The 24,231-nt window shown below is 33.3% G+C and overlaps 1 protein-coding gene and 1 long non-coding RNA gene across 2 annotated transcripts; one reads left to right on the forward strand and one right to left on the reverse strand.

Annotated features, from left to right (window-relative positions):
• Positions 1-3,186: 3,186 nt before the first annotated feature.
• LOC113738777 (uncharacterized) lies at positions 3,187-4,238 on the forward strand. Its single transcript, XR_011813101.1, has 2 exons — positions 3,187-3,962; positions 4,139-4,238. It is a non-coding gene; the product is annotated as an uncharacterized lncRNA (long non-coding RNA).
• Positions 4,239-14,694: 10,456 nt separating this feature from the next.
• LOC113740270 (RNA-dependent RNA polymerase 2-like) lies at positions 14,695-21,845 on the reverse strand. The gene is made up of 4 exons (XM_027267832.2): positions 20,887-21,845; positions 16,917-18,820; positions 15,745-15,895; positions 14,695-15,662 (listed from the first exon to the last, which is right to left on the reverse strand). Exons 1-4 carry the CDS (start codon positions 21,424-21,426, stop codon positions 14,895-14,897), a joined length of 3,363 nt encoding a protein of 1,120 aa, XP_027123633.2. The 5' UTR covers positions 21,427-21,845; the 3' UTR covers positions 14,695-14,894.
• Between the last annotated feature and the right edge of the window lie 2,386 nt (positions 21,846-24,231).

Here is a 24,231-nt window from a genome sequence, read left to right on the forward strand (position 1 = left end):
ACTCATTAAGAGAAATTTTAGTCTTCATATATTAGATTTTTAGAAAAGTGTACTTAATTCAAGAAAGTGTCTAAATAAAGAGAGTACATATATTTGTGTATATTAATATGATAAGTTTTTTTTTTTTTTTTGCCCTCTCATCCCCCATATCCTTTCAACTCCTAATTGCAGGCATGGGATTCAAACGCTGAACCTTATAGTGGAAAAGCCTCTAATAGCCTTTCCCTTACCGTTAGATTGACCCTAGTGGTCACAAAGTTAGGTGTATGAACGAACCACTGATTAGAAAAATCCATTTAGGAATTCAAAGGGTGACAAAATAATTAGCATGCTAAGGGTATATGTGGCCCATATTAAATTTTCATATTAGGAAATTTGCCAACTTAGTCCTTAAAACTTTTACACTAAAACTGATTTTGTCCTTCAATTTTTTTTTTTAAAAAAAAACCAATTTAGTTCTTGAACTATTTCACCTTTTCCAATGTAGATTTCTACGGCAGCACCATCACATTTTACACATTTTATGTGTCAAGAGTAAATTTGTCACATCAAGTCATACTCTCTATATTAAGGGTTTAGAAGCAGCAAAAACTAGCACATACCTGGTCACTGTGAGGATATTAAATAGGCTGCGTTCCTTTTGTACACTTTTAATTTTTAAAGCCGAAAAGCCTTACAAATTCTTCCTTCCATTGTGTGTTTGAGAAAGAGAAACAAAGCCGAGAACTTCTTCAGACAGGGAAACAAAGCTACAGATGCAGATGGTCGTTAGCATGCCTAGATGGAGTAAAGCTACCACCGGATCCGGAATCTTGATCCCAGATCTAAAAGTTTCCAATAAAATTAGGATGCTATAATAATTTTGCAAAGAGAAACCAACCGGCAAAGAGGGAAATTTGTTAATGAAGCCCAATGGATGTGAAGCATTGAATGATGGAGCCAATCTCGTGAACAATTGTAGCAGAAAGAATTTTGTGACCATCTTTGAATTAATTTTTTCTTCAAAAAAAGTTATTTATTTTTTTATTGTGCTAATTATTTAATTTTCAAAAAAAAAATAAACATATAATTTGATAGTCCATAGTAAATTGATCCAATTTGATATATTATAATAAAAGACCCAATTCATAATTATCAATGGGTTAAAATAAAAATAATTTCTTTATTGGCCCATGTACAAATATACAATTTAGTCCAATTGATTAGATTTATTCTCACTCTTCTTGTATTAATTGCACATAATGGGTATTGTTAATTATGAAGATAATCAAGAAACAAGATGGAAGATAAATTCTTGAATAATTGCCTAATTGTATACATAGAAAAAGGAAGTTGTTGAAAAATTTAATACTGATTTAATCATAGATGAATTCAGTTCTATGAAAGAGCGTAAACCTCACTTTACTTTTAAGACAAGAGGTTGAAATTTCAAGGTATGTTAACATAACTTTTATTTTTTTTAATTGAAATAGTTTATATTGCACAGTTATATATATATTTTTTGCGCAGGTGAGATATTGGAACATCTTCTCATAATGTGCGACTTGGTGGTTTTTGATATTATAAGATATTTAATCAAACATTATTTCTTGTTTTAATTTTCGTTAGGATTATAATACATATTTATACAATAGACGTACCTTTGTAATTAAAATTAATATTTGGTGTTTTTAGATGTCATATATTTAACTGATAAAAATTATTTTGAACATAACATATTAAGATAATTTTGTTAGGAAAAATTTTGACCTCTTAGGAAAAAAATCCTGATTCTATCAGTGAGTCCATGTCCCAGACTTCTTATTCTTTTTTCTAGTAGTAGCATGAATTGATATATTTCTTCATGGGTTTCGCTGAGTGTTTTTGTTATTTCATAGTTTGGTTGATGGACAAATAGCAGAATTAATAAATCAAATATACAAACTGAAGAATTCAGCATGTCAATTCTCCAAAAAAAAGTTAAAAAGGAAAGGAATTGAGAAGTTTGGGTTGGTGATTTGTGATCGCCGGAAAGAGCAAATTTAAGAAAAATATTGTAGGTCAAGTTGAAGGTTGAAGCGGACAAAATCTTCCTCTTCCACATCTCTACGGAAGCTGCAAGGATAAACTCTAGCCATGACCAAGAGTGAGAAACTCCAAAGGTTTCAAGATTTTTTTTTTTTTTTTTGTATTAAAGTATAAAAAGAAGTTATGTGGCAAGTTTTGGATCACGCGATTCACAGGTTGGGTCATAGACCTAATTTATCCAATATTTGCCGAAACTTCTCAAATTTAATCCAAAAATGTGATCCAAGTGACAATTTTACCTATGACTGGTCACATGAAATATATAAAATGTGATGACATCACCGCAGAGGTCCTAAATTGAAAAAAAAAATAGTCCGATGATTAAATTGGTTAAAAAAAGTGATGAAGGACGAATTCCATCTTAGCCTAAAACCTTCATTAGGAGAATTTAGTGAAAAAAAAAATGAAAAAATGACATGTTTCATCCCTCACATTTGGTAAGAATATTCTTTTCATCCCTCACATTTAAAACGAAACAAATTGATCATTCACATTTAAAAACCCAAACTTTTACATCCTAAAAATAAACTCTCAATTGTGAATCAAACCATCTAACAATCCGATTACAAATTTTGGAGGTAGAATTAGTAGATCATGCGCAAAAATATATTTCCAACAAATAAATTAAAACAATTAAAAAATCTTAATTAAAACCCATTTGATTCTTCAAAAGAACGAAATAGTGCTAAAGCTCTCAAGCACTAAACTTTAAGGATTTAGTGCTTGAGAGCTTTAGCACTATTTCGTTCTTTTGAAGAAGCAAATGGATTTTAATTAAGATTTTTTAATTGTTTTAATTTATTTGTTAGAAATATGTTTTTGCGAGTGATCTATCAATTCTATCTCCAAAATTTGTAACTGGGTTGTTAGATGGTTTAATTCACAACTGAGAGTTTATTTCTAGGATGTAAAAGTTTGATTTTTAAATGTGAAGGACCAATTTGCTTCGTTTTAAATATGAGGGACGAAAAAAATACTTTTACGAAATGTGAGGATGAAACAGGTTATTTTCTTTAAAAAAAATTCCAAAATACTCAAAAGAATCTCCTCGAACTGAAAGCGAAAGTTGTCCAACTTCGCTAAGACTAGAAAGCTCCAGTCCTTGTTAAAAAATATTTTGCTACTAGTTTTCTAGTATCAAATAATAATCCACTTACTTTTACTGTCCGGTTCCGGTTCCGGTTCTCATCACCTACCTACTTTCCTCCATTCCGTTACGTCTTATATTTCTGCTTCCACTCCAAAACCACTCTGGCTATGTACAAATTGTTAATGTTCGATAGAAGCAAAACAATTTACAAACCTTAAATTCCCCAAATTTTTCAAACCCTTGGAACTCTTGTTGATGGAAAGTCGGGAATATTCACAAGTAAATGCGGAAGAGGCAAACGACGACGCAGCAGCGGATTGGTTATTCCAGAAGCGACGCTGCTGTTTCTGCTTCTCATGGCGTTCCAACCGGTCTTCAACTCCGGCCGTCGGATTAAACTGGTGGCAAAGGGCCCGGTCCCTTGAGATTAATCCAAGCCCCGAGAATTCATTCTGGGCCCGGGGGATCAGCGCTCTTAAGAAAATCCGGGAGTGGTCGGAGATAGCCGCCGGTCCGAGGTGGAAGACTTTTATCCGGCGGTTCAGCCGGACAGGGCGGCGGAGGAATAATAATAACTTTGGCTGTAATTACCAATATGACCCTCTGAGTTACTCCTTGAACTTCGACGAAGGGACGGGGCAAAATGGTGATTACGGCGACGGAGAAGAGGATTATTATGGCCTGAGGAATTTCTCGGTTAGGTACGCGACGGTTAATCCGGCGTCAGCGAAGGCCTCAATGGACCTCGACAAAGACGGGCCCAATTTCCTTTAACGTGCGCTGGAATTGCTATTGTGCGCATGAGGTGTTTACAGCTCAAGATGATTATTTTGGTGTCTGTCTTATAAATTATGAGTTTTTTGGATAATTATTAGTGATTATGGTAAATTAATTTATGTGTTTTTGGTTTAGTGTATATAGGGTTTGTTTCTTTGTTTTTTTTTTCGTTAATTAATTTGATTTGTTTTGTGACTTTTGAAGGTATAATTGGAAGGTGGTTGGCGTGTACAAATAATGAAAGTGAAGTCCTAAATGATGCGTGATGTTTTTGAATAAAATTTCCTTTTTTCCTGGGTTTAAATATTTGTTTGCTTGTTGGAGATGATAAATTGATGTAGATAGGAGATTTGTAAGTGGTGATTAGTCAAAACTAAGCAAATTGAAGCCTTTTAAGTTTCATTTAGTTGGTGAACTTATATGTTCTGGTTTGATCTTGTTCACTTCTTAAATTCAGTACATCGAGCTAGATTTAAGTAGGATTACTTAAAAAAAAAAGCATTGATTAATAGATCTAGGCGGGGAAATTCTTCATTTTTTTCTAGGTGGTGGAATTCGTTATAATTTAGGGTATTTTTTTATTGGGAGTTAATTTTTTTTTTTTTTTTTTAAAAGCAAAGATATTTTCTCTGCTATCCAAAAATCTTTGCGATAGGTGTATACACCCTCTAGGATCTAGCCATTCTTATTGTGCAGGCATCGGGTATATATTCGAGCTTCATGAAGTTCAACTTGTCTGTCAAAACCGATTTAAATGAAGGCTTGAAAAACTTGTATGGCAGACAGGCAGACTTCAAGCATTGAAGGGAAAGAAGAAAGGGAAGAAGTTGAGTTAAATCAGATATCTCGCGATCATCTAATCAATATTTCTAAAGTCTGAGGTCTCGTGATCACCTGGTCAATATCCTTAAACTTTAAGAAGTTCAACTTGTCTCAAAACCAATTTAAATGAAAGTTTGAAAAACTTGTGTAGCAAAAAGGCAGGCTTCAAGCCTTGAAGGGAAGGGAGAATGGGAAAAATTTGATAGTCGAATTAGAAATTTTACAATCACCTAACCAATATCCTTACTAACTAAGGTTTCGTTTGATAAAACTGAAATAATTAATTTGCTGAATTTTAAGCACTGAAAAAAATATATGAATGTCTGAATTTTAATGCTAAATCTATTTATACTGTTTGATAAATATTTATAGCTGAATGCTTAATAAGTTTAATTTGACAATTTTGCCCTTATATCCTTTCATTCAAAAAAGAAATAGAATCTATGATTTAATTAATTTAAATTTGTTAGGTATGAAAATGACAATATTTATTTTTAAATCAAATTAATATAAAAGATGAAATATATTATCTATATCTATATGTATTGAGGAAGGGGTTTTTGTCAAAGACCCTCTCAATGGCTTCTAAACTTCTCATTCTTTTTTCTAGATTTTTGTGTTTATTTTAATATATAAAAAGTAGTGGATTATAATCAACTCTATCACCAATCAAATTTAAAATTTAAAATATTTCCACTATCTACTTCATAAACCATTTATAGTTTGTTATTTATACTTTAAATTCTTTTTACTCCTTACTTAAAAACAAATGCTCATTCGTATACTATTTTAATACAATGTTACATTTTTATAATTCAGAAATATTTTGTCACCACACTAACCTTATAACCACCCTTACAAATGAATTTTGCAAATTACAATCACGTTTCAAAAAAATCACAAATGTGCAATTAAATGTAAAGTTGATGGGGTAAAGTGTAGCTAAATGTAAAGTTAAGGGATTTACTATATTTAATTCTAAGAAAAATCCTGAGAACCAAACAAGTAGTGGGTTATAGATTTTTGTCTAGATTTTTGTATTTATTTTAATACATAAAAAGTAGTGGGTTATAATCAACCCTATCACCAGTCAAATTTAAAATTTAAAACTTTCCCATAATCTACTTCATAAACAGTTTATAGTTTGTTATTTGTACTTGAAATCCTTTTTACTCCTTCATTAAAGACAAATGCTCATTCACATGCTTCTTGAATACAATTTTAATTCGGAAGCATACAACATGATCAAGAAACAGCAGAATCAATTAGGACCAGATTTTGACCCCAAAAAAAATTAGGCCTAGATGCCATTGGCACGCTACCATAACTTGCGATGCCAATTAGAGCTATTTAGTGCTTTTTTTTTTTCAAGTAGGTAGGACACTGTAAACCTTATTTAGGCAAATTTTGCCTCATCGGTGATTTGAGTATCAAGTTATTGAATATACTACAAATCCTATAATATCAGTCTGCTATAAAAATTAATATTTTACTAGCATGTGATATTTGCGTACAAAATTTCAGAGGTAAATCAAATACTTTTACTTATACTATACCTGCATAGTTGGTGAGTTCCATCAGTAACACTACATCAAACTTTTAATATTTTTTCATACTCTTATCAACATGTATTTCAAAAAATTGTAGGTTTGAAAATGATACATATACTCGAGAGTTAGTTACGTGGTTGAGATTAAACAATTTTACAACATCATAAGCATTGTTGAAAGCAAATTCAAAGAAAATATGAATATCCGAATATACAATCATGCATACAGTAAATTTACTATATTTAATTTAATTACTGCACAAATTTTTTAAATTTATAATCATAACCTATACCTTCTTTCATTCTTATTAGATTAAATATTTTTGAATACTTACTTACATCCAGAGCATTAATATAGAAAACATGTTTTATGAGCTATGCAAAAACTGTGGACAATTATGTGAAAGTCATTTTTCAAAAACAGTATATATGCATTGTAATGACGTGATCGACACTGTTGTTAGGTAATTAATTTCATGTACCTTTAATTTCAACAAATTTTTCTGTATTATATGTAACATTTTATTTGTCAAACAGGTATAATGTTAACATACAAATCAAAGATTACAGTGGTAACATGCATCTTAATCTACAGGACAGACAAGCACGATTCGTATTTGGTTGTGATGCTTCTTATTTCAGAGAATTACAAAGAAAAGTAGAATTTCTTGATATATGTTTATTTTTTATAATGCTATTTATAAACTATGTAAAAAAAAATACTAATTTTGAATTTCGCACGTACTTAATTCTCAGGATAATGGTGATAGATTGTTCAACCAACGAATCAATTCATGCATAGATCGTGCATTTTCATTTGTAGTACGCATTCCACAAAATTCAACAGAATTAATTAAACCACCAATTTTGGCATTCGTACTAAAAGTTGATTGGTGTGAAGAGTCTTCGTACCTTCATGCAAGATTATCAAATCGAATACATAATATTTGTAAGTATTTCATTTTAACAACATTTAATTACATTCATTTTTATTCATATATCATTCATTTTCTAATATAAATTTCTATTATTTTTTCAGGATCTATCTTCTGAAAAAGGTAATTTTTGAATAATATATACATTCTATCATATTTCAAACTATTGTTAGACAGATATTATATTTTAATTATATTTGTACAATTTTTTAACCTTTTTTAATTCACTCTTTTATTTTCAATTTTTTAATAATATCACTACCGTGCATAGCACGGGTATTCACACTAGTATGAGGAGTATGAAGAATATGTGAAAGTCATTAAAAAGGGAGAAAGAGAAACTCAAAATCGTTAGATAGAGAATATTAGGTTGTTTAATTAAATAAGAATTTTAAACATAATTAACAAATAAGGGTAGATTTGGTAGATAAGATAAGGTAGTTGAAATAATTTTGTTGATTCTTATCAGAATTAAGCATTCAATTAGGATTCTTGTGCTAAAAAAAATACACACAGGTTCAGCATTACTTAACAAGTTCAGCAAATAAATTTTCATTTATCAAACACTCAAAACATCTGAATGTCTGAAACAATTCAGATTTAACATTTTTTTATGTTATCAAACAGATCCTAAATTGGGTTTGGGGAACTTTATGACTTAGGGTCTGTTTGATAACATAAAAAAGTGTTGAATCTGAATTTTTTCAGACATTCATATGTTTTGAATGTTTGATAAATGAAAATCTATTTGCTGAACTTGTTAAGCAGTGCTGAACCTATGTATGTATTTTTTTCAATACAAAAATCCTAACTGAATGTTTAATTCTGATAAGAATCAATAGAATTACTTCAAATACCTTATCTTATCTACCAAATCTACCCTTGTTTGTTAATTATGTTCAAAATTCTTATCTAATTAAATAATTTAATATTCTCTATCTAACGATTTTTAATTTCTCTTTTCTCCCTTTTTAATGGTTTTCACATCTTTTCCATACTTCTCATATAATATATTTCATCTTTTATAGTAATTTGATTTAAAAATAAATATTGTCATTTTCATACCCAACAATCTTAAACTAATTAAATCGTAGATTCTATTTCTTTTTTGAATGAAGGATATAAGGTCAAAATTGTCAAATTAAACTTATTAAGCATTCAACTATAAATATTTATCAAACAGTATAAATAGATTTAACATTAAAATTCAGACATTCATATATTTTTTTAGTGCTTAAAATTCAGCAAATTAATTGTTTCAGTATTCAGATTTCAGAATTCAGATTCAGTTTTATCAAACGGAACCTTAGACTTGTGCATGAAGACTTTTAATTTGAACCAAAAGATTCAGTTATTAAAAGATTCTCTCATTTTAAACCTTAATCAAACTTTAACCACCTATAATTTAGGATATTCACGTTATAACCTCTTTGAACGTAAAAAATGTACACTTTATCTCCTAGAAAGCTAATCAAATGTTACAATTGGCAACACTCTTAGTAAAATGACCAAAATGGCATAACTACCCTCATACTATTGTTGTATGGTTTAATGGCTTTTCCGCGAAGGAATGAATTTGGATGTAAATAGTCTCAGTTGAACTATAAATATTAAGCATTCAACTATAAATATACACTTATTAAGCATTCAACTATAAATATTTATCAAACAGTATAAATAGATTTAACATTAAAATTCAGACATTCATATATTTTTTTAGTGCTTAAAATTCAGCAAATTAATTGTTTCAGTATTCAGATTTCAGAATTCAGATTCAGTTTTATCAAACGGAACTTTAGACTTGTGCATGAAGACCTTTAATTTGAACCAAAAGATTCAGTTATTAAAAGATTCTCTCATTTTAAAACCTTAATCAAACTTTAACGACCTATAATTTAGGATATTCACGTTATAACCTCTTTGAACGTAAAAAATGTACACTTTATCTCCTAGAAAGCTAATCAAATGTTACAATTGGCAACACTCCTAGTAAAATGACCAAAATGGCATAACTACCCTCATACTATTGTTGTATGGTTTAATGGCTTTTCTGCGAAGGAATGAATTTGGATGTAAATAGTCTCAGTTGAATGGAAAATCAACAGACTTGTTATACATTATATGAATTGCAATGAAATGGCAATTATAAAAATTAAACATGGTTATTAGGTATTATGCAAACAAAAGCATAAAAAAAAATTAATGGCGACTATAAAATTAAACATGGTTATTAGGCAAACAAAAGCATAAAAAATTTAACTCGTTGAAAACCCTTGTTTCTTTTCTTACATATTTCACTTCAATTGGATTTGAATATATAAAGTGCGGGTGTAGGGTATTTCTCTTCAATTGGACTTGAATTTGTAAATTAATGGGTCCAGCTTACATACTGGATATCATGCTAAATTCTCTTCAATTTTTGACATGGTATGAGTGAAGCAATGTATCAAGGCATGACTCTTTTAACTTTTTCTCTTAATAGAATGGTCCTTGCTGTTGGCACAATGATACGATGCATGGAGAAATACCGAACCAGATTGGATAGTAATATTTTTTTCAAATATTATTTTGCTTGCATCATAATTATAATTCCTAATCAATTTTTTGTCTTCTCAATAACTTTTTTATCTCATATAAAAAAAAGTGTTATAGTAACTATTTCAAATAATCTCATATCTAAGCTTAAATAAAGGCATTATTTAACTCTGTTTATGATTTAGAAGGCATGAATGCTTTTTCGGAAAAATATCACTATCCTGGTTTAGTAATGGATAAACATTCAATACGCATGAGGGTATTTTTGGTATTAAATTATAATTTTGGGCCATTAAAAGTATTAATGTTGTTTCATAAGAGGTGCAAAATGTGAATTATCAACCGTCGATAGGGTAAACTGTGACTACCCCAAGCACAAGGGCGAAGTGTGATTAACCCTAATTTTTTTGGTTTTTTTTTGTGATTAACCCTAATTTTTTTAAAGCAAAACAAGTAAATTTCATTAATCAAGCAAGTAACAAAATCTTTGTTACATTTGCCAAGTTATGAGCCTTAGTCAAAACATCTCTATCTATTTTAACTAGATAGATAGTGGCAAACACTTGGCTAATACATAAAATATCTTCTAAAATGGACCTAATTGTAGGGGGATATTTAGGGGGATCCATTAGGGTTTGATGATTAACCCTAATTCAAAACAAAAAATTTTGTTAGTTCCCTTCAGATTTGACACTTCATCTCCTCATTTGGTGACAGTTAGGTGGGGGAATGTCATTGTAGGGTCTAGTAGAGTCTTAGTTCAATGAAACCTTGACTGGGGTCTGGCGTCTAGTTGTGCCTAGTGTTTCCATAGCAACTATGGTTAAATGCAACATTAATTTAGGACCAAGATGAATTAAAGTTTCTGAGTTCAAGTATCAGTATATGTGAGGTTTAATCTAATTCTATCTTGCTATTCATACAATTATTTATTAATGGATTTTTGTTAACCATCGTTAATGTTTTCATTGATCCTGTTATTATGGTTAATTGTGGGAGTGTTTGGATAGCACATTATCTCAAATAACATTTCACTTGCATCATAAACATATTTTCCAACCCATCTTTTTATATTTTTAACCACTTTTTTATCTCACATACAACACATCACAAAAAGTGCTATAGTAATTATTCCAAATAATATTTCAAATAACACTCTATCCAAGGCAATGAAACAGATTTACTTTGATGGATGGAATTCCTTATGTCATACTCAAAGGGACCTTGTTATTATCGAAAACAGCATCAATTTTGATTAGTCCACCAAACAAAAAAAAAAAAAAAAAAAAAAGTGAGTTTGGGATAATGAGCAGAAAAGGTTGGCTGCGTGGATATTCCTTTTTGAAGCATTAATCAATGAACATTAAGTGGAAATTGACTTGTCCCCTTGGCACAATGTGCCTATCTATTGATTATCTTTAATTTTTCAAGGTCTCAATCTCAAAAGTTCAAGGGGAGACGGAGGATTTGTCTATCACTTTTCTGAGCATTAATGGGCATGGTGCTCCACTTAACTTAGTAGAATAAAAAAAGAAAACTTGATTGTTGGTAGGCTATTCATGAGCTGGTATTATCGGTTCAACACACCGTTTTTAAGTTTATCATTTAAATTAAAAGTTACAGCATTTTTTTTTTTTTAAATTTTAGTGCAAGAAGAAGGGTTAGAACTTCAGGCTTCTCACTTACGCTTCTTCTCTCTGAACCACTCAAACCATTCCTTCCCCTTAAAGTCACAGAATTTGGTAAAATAAAACCCAACTAAAAATAACTTATTAGTGATAGCAAAATTATCATTCTTCAAGTATTCACTGCAATCTAATTTAATTGGCGATGACTTTCTGAGCATTCTAATCTAATTGAGTGTATGTGTTTCTTCTATCTATGGAAAAAAAAAGTATTCACTGCAATCCAATAAACCTTCAAAACAACATCCCACAAGTTACTAAAAAACTTGACAGAAAGGAGCTTCAGATTGTCTAAACATAGTTTTTTCTGGGCTGAAGATTGTGAACTTGTATTAATAAGTAGGATTCTTCTAGGAAGATAAGAGGTGAGGCCAAAGTAATTTTGTCTGTAAGAGTGAAAAATTTTTAAGGTTGACAAATTCAGAGGTTAGATAATAGTGTTGGATTTTTAATATGAGTTCCTCCTCTTTTGTATGCTTATTTTGTGCTCTTAGGATACAGAATAGATAAAGCACCTAATAAATATGACATGATTTAACATGTTTATAACTAGTTTATGCATCTTATCTCCATTAAGTATGCATCTTATCTTCATTAATCTCGTTCTAAGAAAGACAGTTGCTTCCACTGCTATGGAATCAGCACATGCAAGAAAATTTTTTTTTTCCTATTTATGTTTTCACTAATCCTTTACAGCAGTCTGCTTCTACCTACTAATGTTCCTACACTATTGGTATCTCCAGAATAATGGTTTCACCTAATTTAGGGTGCGTATGATAAAACTGAAATCTAAAATTTCAAATCTAAATTCATTAAATTATGAAGTACTAAATCTAATATATTTGAGTGTATATTATATTAAATAATAATTGAATAACTTATTACTTAGACCCTATTTGATAATTTAATTCAGTACTTGAATTTAATAGATTCAAATTTTAACATGTTCAGACGCGTTTGATAACCAAAAATTGAATATATGAATTAATTAAGTAGCACTGATTTTCTAAACAAAACTTACTCCAAAAAATAAATGATAAATGAATGTGATATATACTTAAAATATATCATATTTAGTACTCAATAGTTCAATAACTTAATAAATCCAGATTTCACACTTCAGATTTTAGACTATAATTTTATCAAACGCACCCTTATTATTTGGAGTAAATTTTGTTTAGAAAATTCAGTAACAATTAATTAATTTAGATGTTCTATTTTTTATCATTAAATACGTTTTAACATGTTAATATTCGAATCCATTGAATTTAACGCTGAATTGAGTTATCAAATACGAATTTAGTTCAAGTGTTCAACTTTAAGCGTTGGACATTATGAACATTGACCCTGCTTTTATTGACGCAATTAAAGCATTTACGGGAGATCTATGTAAACCAATACGAAGGAAATTGACCCTACCTCATGACTCAGCTATCTGGCGGATATGCTCGCCAATGTCAGCCCTTTAGCACGGGATTCTCAACCAAAAAGGACAAATTTAAAAAAGCAATTGAATAAAAGAGTTTGTTATTAGCTACTTCACACAAGAATTTAGCTAAGGACGGAAGATGAATTTAACTACTTCATACTGAAATGTAATTTAGCTAAATAAGCACTTCTTCTCAATTACTTTATACTTGAATTAAGCTAAAGCTGAAACATGAATTTAGCTATTTCATACTTGAACTTAATTCAACTAAATAAGGGTTTTGTTTGAGATGATTCCTCAACTAACCAAAATAAACATGTACACCATTTGGTGTTCATTAAAGTTTTGAGTTTAGCTCAAACTTTACCTAAGTAGTGTTAAATCAACAATTTATACGTAAAATAACTCACACTACTCGAACTTCACTTGGTAAACAAACTAGTCACTCCTAAATGTAATTTTAAATAAAATAAAATAAACAAACAAAATTTTCTTTCATTTTTTTTGAAAAATAAATAAACAAACTTAACAACTAGAGTATTCAATTTGATTACACTCATGTACACTCTTATGGTGCTTTAAGACATCACAAGCGAATGATTAGTTTTGTTGACTTAATTTCATTTTTCTAAGGAAAAATGTTATTTACACTCCATTTTTTATTAATTGCACTCCCACCATCTGTTTTATTATATAGTCTAATAAATGAAAATTATATGATAAAAATAATAGTGAAAGTGTGATTAACAAAAATGGGATTACGAATAACATTTCCCTTTTTTTAAGTAAATGAAGAATCCGGCCATAGAAATAGTAAGATTAGGTTCTTTGTTTATTTGCATATCTATTGTATCAATATCGTTACCAAATTTTTGGAACCGAAGTTGTTAATATTGAGCCACACATTGACCTTCTCATTGAGCTACAACAATGAACAGGTAATCATCCCCTTGGCCTTTTAAAGGTTCGCTCAGAAAAGTAGAATGTTAATTTCGCCCTATCCAGCTTCATAACCAAAACTTGGGGGCCTATTTGTTTAGTTGTGCATATTTATTAGTTATTATATATTTTTCATATTCTGCTTCTCTTAAGGTCTTGTGTCTATCATGACAGATAGCGGAATGACAATTATTCAAGGTCCTATGGAGGTCTTGGTTTTGCAGTAGAACACGACCTATCATAACTAATGACTAATTCCAGATAATAAAATTACTTCAGAATTGATTATTCACCTCTCGTAACTATATGGATTAGTCTACTATGCACTGACAGTGTACGCACTGTCATGCTTAGATGATAAAAGATAAAGGAAAATTACTTAAAATAGGACTTAGGAAAACTAAGTTTAGACTTGAGAGAAGCATAAAGCAATCCTCAAATATTTATTTCGAATACAATTTTGCACCTAATATGCAATTAACTTTAATCCCACTTTGCTCCATCATCCTATGCAATATCAACTATGATAATCACACTAACTGCATATCATATAGATTTGCAATTTGGCATATTAATATAGGGTTAGAAGATAATGCTTCTGTCCTACAAAAGAGATAAACATAGAAGTTGAAGGTTTTCTCATTTCCATCCCGCCAGTAATGTGTCATGCACGTCATAACTTCAGCCTTAATGTCTGAACTATGAAGCATTGTCATAAGCAAGTTGAAATTTGCTCCATGATTGGAATCTCAAGTGCTTTCTTTTCCCCTTCCCTTTGTAAGGCTTACAATCCCTCTTGATTCTTGAACCAAAAGAAATTCGTTCCCCAATTACTCAAGCACCATCAGAAAGGGCCTAAGTGAAAATTACAAAATAGAGCTATAACTCCTTTATACATTTGAATTTGGAGCATTCAATATAAGTAGCCACTGATGCAGTTTTGAGTGCCAAGTTACAGATATACCAAATTCACACAAGACTTGCTATTTACATCATTTCGGGCAAGTCTTTGTTATAGTGCCATCTCTTAATGGAGGTCAGTATGGTTAACAGGAATAACAAGATTTTAAGAACAAACCTTTCTGCTATTCATTGACTTAATGTCCAGCAGAATATCACCCACAATCCATGGAAAGCCCAAGCACTTAGCACTTCCTTCGGAATATGTTGGATGGTAGGTGACATGATACCATGCTGATGCCAGTTTCATTTGCTCGGCTGCTCTGCAACTGCTCTCAAACCAACTTCTAGCCTCCTTCTGCAGGCTTTTGATAGCCACTAAGATGCGGTCTTTCAATTCAAAGTAACGCCTATTGTCCCGTTGCAAATACATCGACTTATTACGCAAGTTTCCAGTCAGTATCTCCTCTTCAGTCTCTGCTCCATAATAGGTCAGCAAGGTGCTGATTTTGTCCACGTACATCTCTTTGTGACATTGAGCAGTTCCAAGGAAGTACTCATAACCGTCAATCAGAAGCTCATCATCATAAGCGTCTTGGACAATCTTGGCTGAGAAAACAAAGCTTGACTTCCCAGGAACTCTAGATGCAATCGTGGCACGGTAAAGTTTACCCAAAGCTCCTTGTGACGTATACATAGGTTTGTCCCACCTTTCCATAAAATCTGGAAACTCTCTAGGTTTCAAAAACCTAGGCATCTCAGCTGGAGTCCCTGTTTTTGCAAAATCAACAGCCATAGAATGCAGTGTAGCTAACTGAAGACATTTTGGACTCAAAGCTTTATCTGGTTCACGATCTGCATGTATCAGATGAGCAGTAGAGATGGTGCCCAGGGTATCACTGATCATGTAATCAACGAAAAAACTTTGAATTTCCTGCAAGTATCAAGAGGAAGAATTAATAGCAAGGCAGTTAAAAAAATAGACCGTTACAAGCAAATTAACTCTAGAAAGTTACCTCTAAGGTGACATCATGATCCACAATACGCTTTCTACGATCAATGTAATCCATGGGTGTCACTGTTTGAAAGGGGATGAGATTTTCATCCCAGCTCACAAAATACAAGTCACCATCAAGATCACCTCCAGAGCATTCATTTGGATGAGGCCTGTAACATGAAAGTTTTCAAGCACGAACCTTTGATTTTGGGTGACAGATGATGAAAAGCTCTAAAGCATGCTTTGACCAACTCGTGTTACATATAACAGAAGGGATACAGGAAGCATTTATAACTCAAAAATTCTTTCTAATAAGCTGCACAAGAAGCACCCATATGACAAAAGGTGTTGAAAAATCAAGTCAAGCAGAAAATGAGCAAGTGATTAGTTGACTTAAAATAAGGTTCATGCAACTTCAGGATTCGAATCCATATTGCACAGAGCAATGTTTTACAGACAGAAAAAGAAAGGGAACTTAGTCTCCATATGCAGCAAAGCACATTCGTCAATTTATGTTTATCATATGATTATTCTAAAACAAAGATTCTCTACATGCCTAATAACATGGTAAAATATATAATCGCTGCAAAAGAAGCAGCAGACGATGTTAACAATTCCTGCAACTTCAGCTCATATAAAAGCTAGCCCAAGCCATGTGCATACTATCAAATAAGCACAGTAGTGATGACCGACCGAGCTACATTATGAAGAATCAGCTGACATAAGACTAGTAAATGCTACCGAGTCTGCATGTGATCTTGCAGCAAGGAAAAAAGGTTTTATGTTTCATGATAACAAACAAAACAAAGAGAAAAAGGTTTCTGACAAATGGCCAATGCTGACTATTCAAGCCAAGTAACTGTTAGTTGTGAATGGGGATCATGTTGTGACTAGGTGGCTCCTCTAGCCATCAAGTCCTCTTTCACAAGGTGATCTACCAAAGCCCAGCAACCCCAGATACCAGTATGAATTTTGTGATTAGCTCACAGAAATGTTAGAGCAAAGATATTGCAACCATGAATTTTAATGGACTAATTGATTTTGAGAATATCTTCCAGTTAGTTAAGATCCAACTCAGTGGCCTTTAGAAACAATCAACCAATTATAGAGCTCCCAAAGAAGTGGAACAATATGTTGTGAGCTGTGACAAAAATTGCATCAACATTAGGAATGAGGATAAGATATGCATACCTTACACCCTTCAAGGGAAATAAAATGCAATCCACCATACCCCTTTCCTGTAAAGAGAACTCATAAACAGCCTCAAGGACCCTAACATCCCCTGGGTGAAGACACGGGTTCTTCGTCACTACAACCTTCCCTTTAACTATCGCTGTTGTCTCATCCACCTTCTGAAAGAAACACTGTTCACCAATTTGTAACTCAGTCTTAGTCATGGTTATACGGATATAAACCTGTCCATAGTCCAAAATTCCTGTTTCATCTAGGCACCCTAGGAGGACCCGACCCTTGGGAACAAATATGCGGCACCTGCTTCTTAAATCAGAAAGCTGGTTTTCACGATGAGACTGAAGTATCATTGAAAGATAAGGCTCTATTTCAGGCTCAAAACCTTGACGCAACATTCTAACTACAATGCTTTTTGTCTCATTCACACCCATGCTTGCTAGAACATCTAATGCTGCCTCTCGATGTGTCAACATCTTGTCCAGCAGATGTAGTTGCTCATATTGCATTGCCAGAAAAACTTGGTCCTCTACACCCAAGGTAGACAAAAGGGTAATAATCTCCCGATTTAGATAGCAAGGCATGGCCTCACTCCACTTGGTGACATTTAGCATCCTGTTTTTTGATTCAAATTTAAGCATACTACTACGTAAAGAAAGCTTCCTGAAGGAGTATCGGTCAACAGCTATCACACCTTTATAGCCTCCATAGCGTATTTGAAATGCTGAGGGGGTATAATTTAATCCACACTTTTGGGCAACCTGTCTAGCAAAACCTTGGGAAATCTTTCCAATACCATCTGAGAAGCAATAGTTCTCTCCATCAGTAGTCATTTCTATATCAGGAATAACCTCAACTTGCTGAGGTGGTACTTCTAGAGTTTGCAAAGAGGAGCTGAAAAGCTGACCCATTCTTGCAGCACATTTTGACACGCTTCGGATCTTGTTGAAGCAGCCCATCCAGTCTCTTATATCCTCTGCTCTCAAAATTTCATTAGAAGCAAACATCCAAACTGAATTGGAGCGCAGTTGACTAGCTGAAAAGGCCAGGAAAAGGAATCGTTTCTCACCAATGACAATCCCATCTTTGAGGATTGACAAGATTCTGTGATAGATGTTTGTTTTGTAATTCTTGGCAAACAAACCTCTCCCAAAACTTGTATTTACAACACTAGGAGAAAGTTTACCCCAGTCTTCTTCAACAAAAGTTACTCTCAAGAAATCCGAAGCATATGAAGCAAAGTTCTTCACGATGTAGTTTGAGGTTTCCAGTTCAGGACCCAAGCAGTAGACTTTTGATGGTGTTACAAGCACTCTATGACAAGTCATCATGTTATTATTTTTTGGCCGACCATAAGATGATGAACGAAGATTGCTAGCATTTTCACCCATAACATGTAACCTCTTGTTGATGAATGACACAGGATCATAACACATAGTCTCCAGCTTATGCATTTTCTGAAGAATTGGCATCGCAATATCCATGTCTAAACCACTAAGCACCTCCATCAACTCACTGTTGACTGCACCAAGACTAAGCTTTTGGGTATGAACCAGGGAATTAAGCTGGAAAAGGATCTCATATGTAATTTTGATATCTGAACAACATTTCACTAGTGGAACTAGCTCAGATGTGGTGGAAAACTGTTCTCCTTCTTCCAGAGTTAGTTCTAAGAAAAACCTACTGCAGTACGGCAGATTGGTGAACAAGTCCAATCCTGACAACCCTTCCTCAATTTCCAAACAAAGCGATGATGAATATCCAATTGACTTTATACTGGAAAAGTCAGTTGTACGAACCCAGATGAAGTCAAAATCCTCCTTGCAAGTATGATACCTATCAGCACTGAATTTTGCAGCAACATTGGGTCCAGAAAGTTTTTGGTATATTTTTGGCGCATGTTTAAGCTGAAAAAGGACAAAAAATAGGACTTGAGCTAAAATTACACATTAAGGTCATTCTATGTTTTCTTTTGAAAATCTACATGGAGATATCGGAACTGCATCCATCAGAAGATTAATTTGTGTCTTCAAAACAGATGCACCCCATTATATCATTTGAGATACAAAAATGGACAGATCACAGATGGGAGAAACAAATCTAATGTAAAATCTATATCTATCAGAAGATTAATTTGTGTCTTCAAAACAGGTGCACCCATTACATCGTTTGAGATACAAAAAGGGACAGATCATAGATGGGAGAAATAAATCCCACGCAAAACCTATATCTATCAGAAGAATAATTTGTGTTTTCAAACAGACACACGCACTACATCGTTTGAGATACAAAAAGGGACAGAACATAGACGGGGGACATAAATCTCATGCACACCTAATTTTTCTTTGTATAAGCAATGCAGGTCATACTATATCCACTTTTGTTCCATATGACTCTTTAAGTTCACTGCTTGTACCTTTCAGAACATTTGATTCTTTCCATGCAATAGCAGTAATTCTGGAATCTCATCTTGTTAGTGATCCAAAAAATGACTTCATTACAAATAAGCATTTTAGAAAATACAAACATTCAAGGAGTACACACTGATTTACAAGGAGAAGCAAACAGTGTTGCTCCAAAACCAACTGATTCAACAAATCAGATGCATTATTCTGTTGCAGCTTAGCACATGGAGATTTTATTCCAGCATGCTCATAAAGAAGGTAGTAAAAGTGCTGATCTCACAATTTTTTGGAGTTCATCCAACCAGAATTTGACTATCTTTGGACCACATGTATGCATTTTTCTTCTTTTCAAAACAAACAATGAATTGACAAATATCAAAAGCAGGCATCCCTCTTGACCCTTTTTTTCTCCTGAAAATACCATAGTGTTGATACTTCTGTTTTTGCATGCTCAACTCACGCAATTTGAGATCCAAACTTAAAAGGTCACTTCATTGTGCTTTTGGTTAAAGGTACGCCAGTAATTCAGGCAAACATGTCTAGAGAAGTAATGGTTAAGGGGGGAAAACAAGAAACTTGGGATGGAGAGCTCACAGTTCTGACATTCTTGACTACTATCGTATTCTGTAATGATAAGCAATTCAGACCACAATTTTTAAACAAGATGATAATCTCAGCAAGGACTATGTTGCTTGCTTATAATGCAATCAGATAATTTCAAACTGAGCCAGAAAGTCCATAAAAAGCATTTATTTGTAATTACAATTGTCAGCTTGCAGCAGCAAACACCAGAGGGAGCTTTTAGCATCCACCACAATAATTTTCATAAACTTACAAAAACTTGATGAATTGCATTAGCCTTTTTGCACTATGCCCCTTTTTCTTCTTAGTCTCTCTCTCTCTCTCTCTCTCTCTCTCTCTCTCTCTCCCCTTTTCTATTTTTTTTTTAGTTAAAATACCATCTAGACATCTTACTTCTCTTCGTTATGCTGAAGGCAGACGAATATAGTCAAAGAGAGACTTGAATTGTAAAGCAAAGCTAAGTTAGAATCTTGACCACCAGTGTTTTTCCTGTAAAATGACTTATCAAAGAGACAAAAGGCCACTGAAAAAGCCAAAGATCCAAGCAGAGCTCTAGATAAGCACCAAGTCCAGAAACCGTACTCCCCAACAAACTAAAAAACAATCAATTTTGCATTCAAACAAAAGCTCCTTACACTAGAAAGGTATGTGAAGATAAAGAGGGCATAACCTAATCAAAAGGAAAAGAAAAAAAAAGGGAATAAAGTAGAAAACTTTTCAAAAAATTCCATTACCACTTGGCTCTTCCATAAACTAAAAACTGCTTAAATATGCTAATAAAATAAACAAATAAAACAATTAAGCCAAATTAGGGAAAAAGAAAAAGAAAAAACAGCGAAGCTAAGTTAGCAGCAACAATCTAGGACAAAAAATCATAACCCAGAAAAAAAAAATCAAACATGAAAATTTAAACATGAAACTTTGAATCAACAAAGAAACAAAAATCAAAAGAAAGTTAGGAATCGCAAATAGGAATAGAAATATACCTTTAGAAGAACTGCATTGGGATTCTGGTCATCCAAACAGCACCCACAGCTCTCCAAGACATCACCAAACTGTACTTCCAGCTTATAACACTCGCCACCATGACTCAACCAAAACTCAAGAATATTCCTTTCAGGCATAATCCAAACTTTAACACCATCCCACCTCTCCAAAACAGACATGCAATCATTTCTCAGCAAAATCCCCGTACGCAAAACCCCATTCTTAATCCTAAGCTTGGAGTCAACCGGCCTGAAGATCACCTCATCAATTGAATGTGATAACCTCAGATGAGACCCTTTGAAGAAAAGCTTTCCTTTTTCTGATAAAGATAGACATTTGATCTTGGCTTCAAGGGTCTCAAACTGGACTTTCCCATGACCTCTGGACTTCCAATTTTTGTGCTCTGAGAAGATTTCAATAGCAAAGACTGTATCTTCTCCGATTGTTGATTGAAAGAAAGCTAAGAGGTCCTTGGCATTGGCTGATTGGGGTATGTTCTGGACTCTCACTGTTGCCGTGGTTCTCTCTTCCACAGCCATGGTGGAGTGGAGGAGCCCAAAAGGTTGATGCCTAGGAATGGTACACAAGAAATACGTATGGGTTTTGGCCTGAGATATAGCTACACTATTTAGTTGTTCTTGGCAAATACTTGTGAGGAATGGGATTCAAGTAAAAATTAAAAAAAAAAAAATCATTTTTCTCAGCCATGGTGGATTAGAGGCTAGCAGCAGGAGCGAGTAGCGAGGGGTAGGAGAGGAGTGGGGACGGCCGGGGTGGTGGCGGAGATGTGGTCTATTGGTGGTGGGCTGAGGGAAAGGCGGGCCGAGGAAGGTGGTGATAGAACCGCCGTCAGTTGGAGACTTTGAGGTGGGCTGAAGGCAGGATGAAGAGTTTTGACCTTTTTTTACCCCTTTTTCACATGGACGGCGGTTTAGGTACTGTTGGCCTAAATCCGATTAGATGCTACTGGTATATACAAATAAATTTGAATATATTGATTAAAATTATATAAATGTACATCATATAATATAGAAAATACAATAAGTAGATAATATAAAACATCATCTGCCCGTATGTATTGAGATTTATGGTTTATCTCTTCTCTCCTCACGTGGCTTCCATAATATTTGACAATAGCTCAAATATTCCTTGCAAATTGTGGTTGAGCCCTTTTCTTTCTTGGCAATTGAGGTATAATATTTTGCCTCTTTCTCTTGTTACGTGACTTCTTTAATATTTGACAAGTGACATGCTTCTGGCTCAAATACTCCATGCAAATTGCGATGGAACCCTTTTCTTTCTTGGCAAAAACTTGTGTAGGCTTGGTCTACAGCCCACCTGTAGACCAATTGGTACACAATTTGCCACGTAATAAATATTCAAAGTTGCACAATTTTCATTCTTGGCTTAACCGTGGTTAACCTTCCTCACCAATCTCTCTATTCTTGGTTTTTTTTTTTTTTTTTCCTTCAGTTGTCAGATATGTAGAAATCAAAATCTGAGTCTCAGCACAATTTTCCAACGCAAACATTTCTTCCACAAATTCCATCTCGCTTTGCATCATCTCCAAATTGAATTTTTTTCAAAAAAAAAGAAGAAAAAAAATTCCAAACCCCCAATCTTTGATACTTTCTTTTTCTTTTGATTTATGGTCAGGTTTGTTTTAATAATATTGGGTGTACAAGTGGGTTTTATTCAAAACTTATATGGCTTAAAAATAATTTGAATTCCTAACCGTATGTGTTGCGAGAAAGAAAGAAAGAAAGAAGACACTGAGGAAAAAGGCAGTGGCTGTAGGTTTGGTGGTTTCAATGGAACTAAGGGAGAAGTTTCTCCAGTCTGTCAGGAAAGAATGTAGGTTTTGGGGTTGGGAAGGAAAATGGGTTTCTAAACAAAGGGGCAATACGAATGGCTATTCATATTCCTTGCAGATGTTGCTTCCTCCACCGAAATAGACGCTAAATGGTGATGGCTGTACTGTGGTAAAAAGGAAATTGAGAGAGATGAGTAAGAGTTTGACAGCTGTGACTCATCTGGTAGGCTGCTTGAACCATATCAAGAAGTGGCACCACTAAAATATAGGGTTTGGGAATCCAAACTTTGGTAAGGGCGGTGATTCCATTTGGACACCAACAGCTATTACTCACAATATAGACCAAAAAAAGATTATTCACATATGCATATGTATGGCTTTGACAGGGTTTTGATACGAATTTATGGGTGCCGGACTGACACAGTCGGGACTCAAAAGCGAGTCAATTTTTTTTTGGCTTTGACATGCTGCCTCAGCCTGGCAGCAAAAAATTTTTTTTTTTTTAAGCTTGTCGGCTACCGAGTTGACAAGGCCCGGTAGCCGACAACATCTGAAAAAGCTGACTGCCAGGCTGAGAGAGCAGGCAGCCAGTCAAATTTATTAAAAAAAAAAAACTCCAAAGTAGTCGGCAAAAGTTGCTCTTCCATTTCCATGTCCCAGAGTGGATGCCGAGTTGAGTCCCAAAAAACAGCAAAAAAGCAGTTGCGGACAGATTAAAAGGGTAGGAAGGATACAACTTCACCTTGTTCTGTCAAGCTAAAGCTGTGAACTTTTTTTTAGATTCACATAGCAGCAAGAAGAAGGATACCCAAATCTGATGTTAGGTGTCCATAGAATTATAATGAGATCTGAGTTTACTCAGTACCAAAATGCTTAACCTGGAACCTTGATCAGATTTCACCTTTCATCATGATTTGGGAAATAATGACGTTCATACATCTTGTAGAGGACACAACTACCAACCCCCTTAACCTCAAAGGCTACTTCTATTTAACTGGAAGGAACCAAATGCCAATAGAGAGCTATTCCATCATAAATCTGTTTTCTTACTTAAGCCCTTCAAAATTTGCTTTTCAAGTTTTGTTCTCTAATCATCAGCTGAATTATATTGACAAAGGAGGAAGCTAAAAGTGATTATAATAACAAATAAAAGTGATTACCAATATATAAAAGTTACTATACACTCAAATTAAAATTTTCTTTTTTCACTAAATTTTCTTTTATATATGATGTACGTGTTATCATTTGTTGATAATTAATATAACGAAAGGATACTCTTTAGGCTAATATGTTTTGACAATGTGGATTACTTTTAAGGATTTTAATGAGAATTAGACCACATTTTTTATGGATTCAATCAAATTCACATTTTATTTCATTTGAAATATAATTATTTAAAACATAAGAGACGAAAAAATATGAAGTCAAACTTTTGACTAATTCTAATTATTTAAAACTTATGCCACTTGACGTACTTAATCTCTTTAGTCTTTTAAGTTAATTAAATTACGTTTCATGAATCGAACAACAG

The sequence above is a fragment of the Coffea arabica genome, chromosome 4c, assembly GCF_036785885.1.
Source record: "Coffea arabica cultivar ET-39 chromosome 4c, Coffea Arabica ET-39 HiFi, whole genome shotgun sequence".
Classification (NCBI taxonomy): Eukaryota; Viridiplantae; Streptophyta; class Magnoliopsida; order Gentianales; family Rubiaceae; genus Coffea; species Coffea arabica.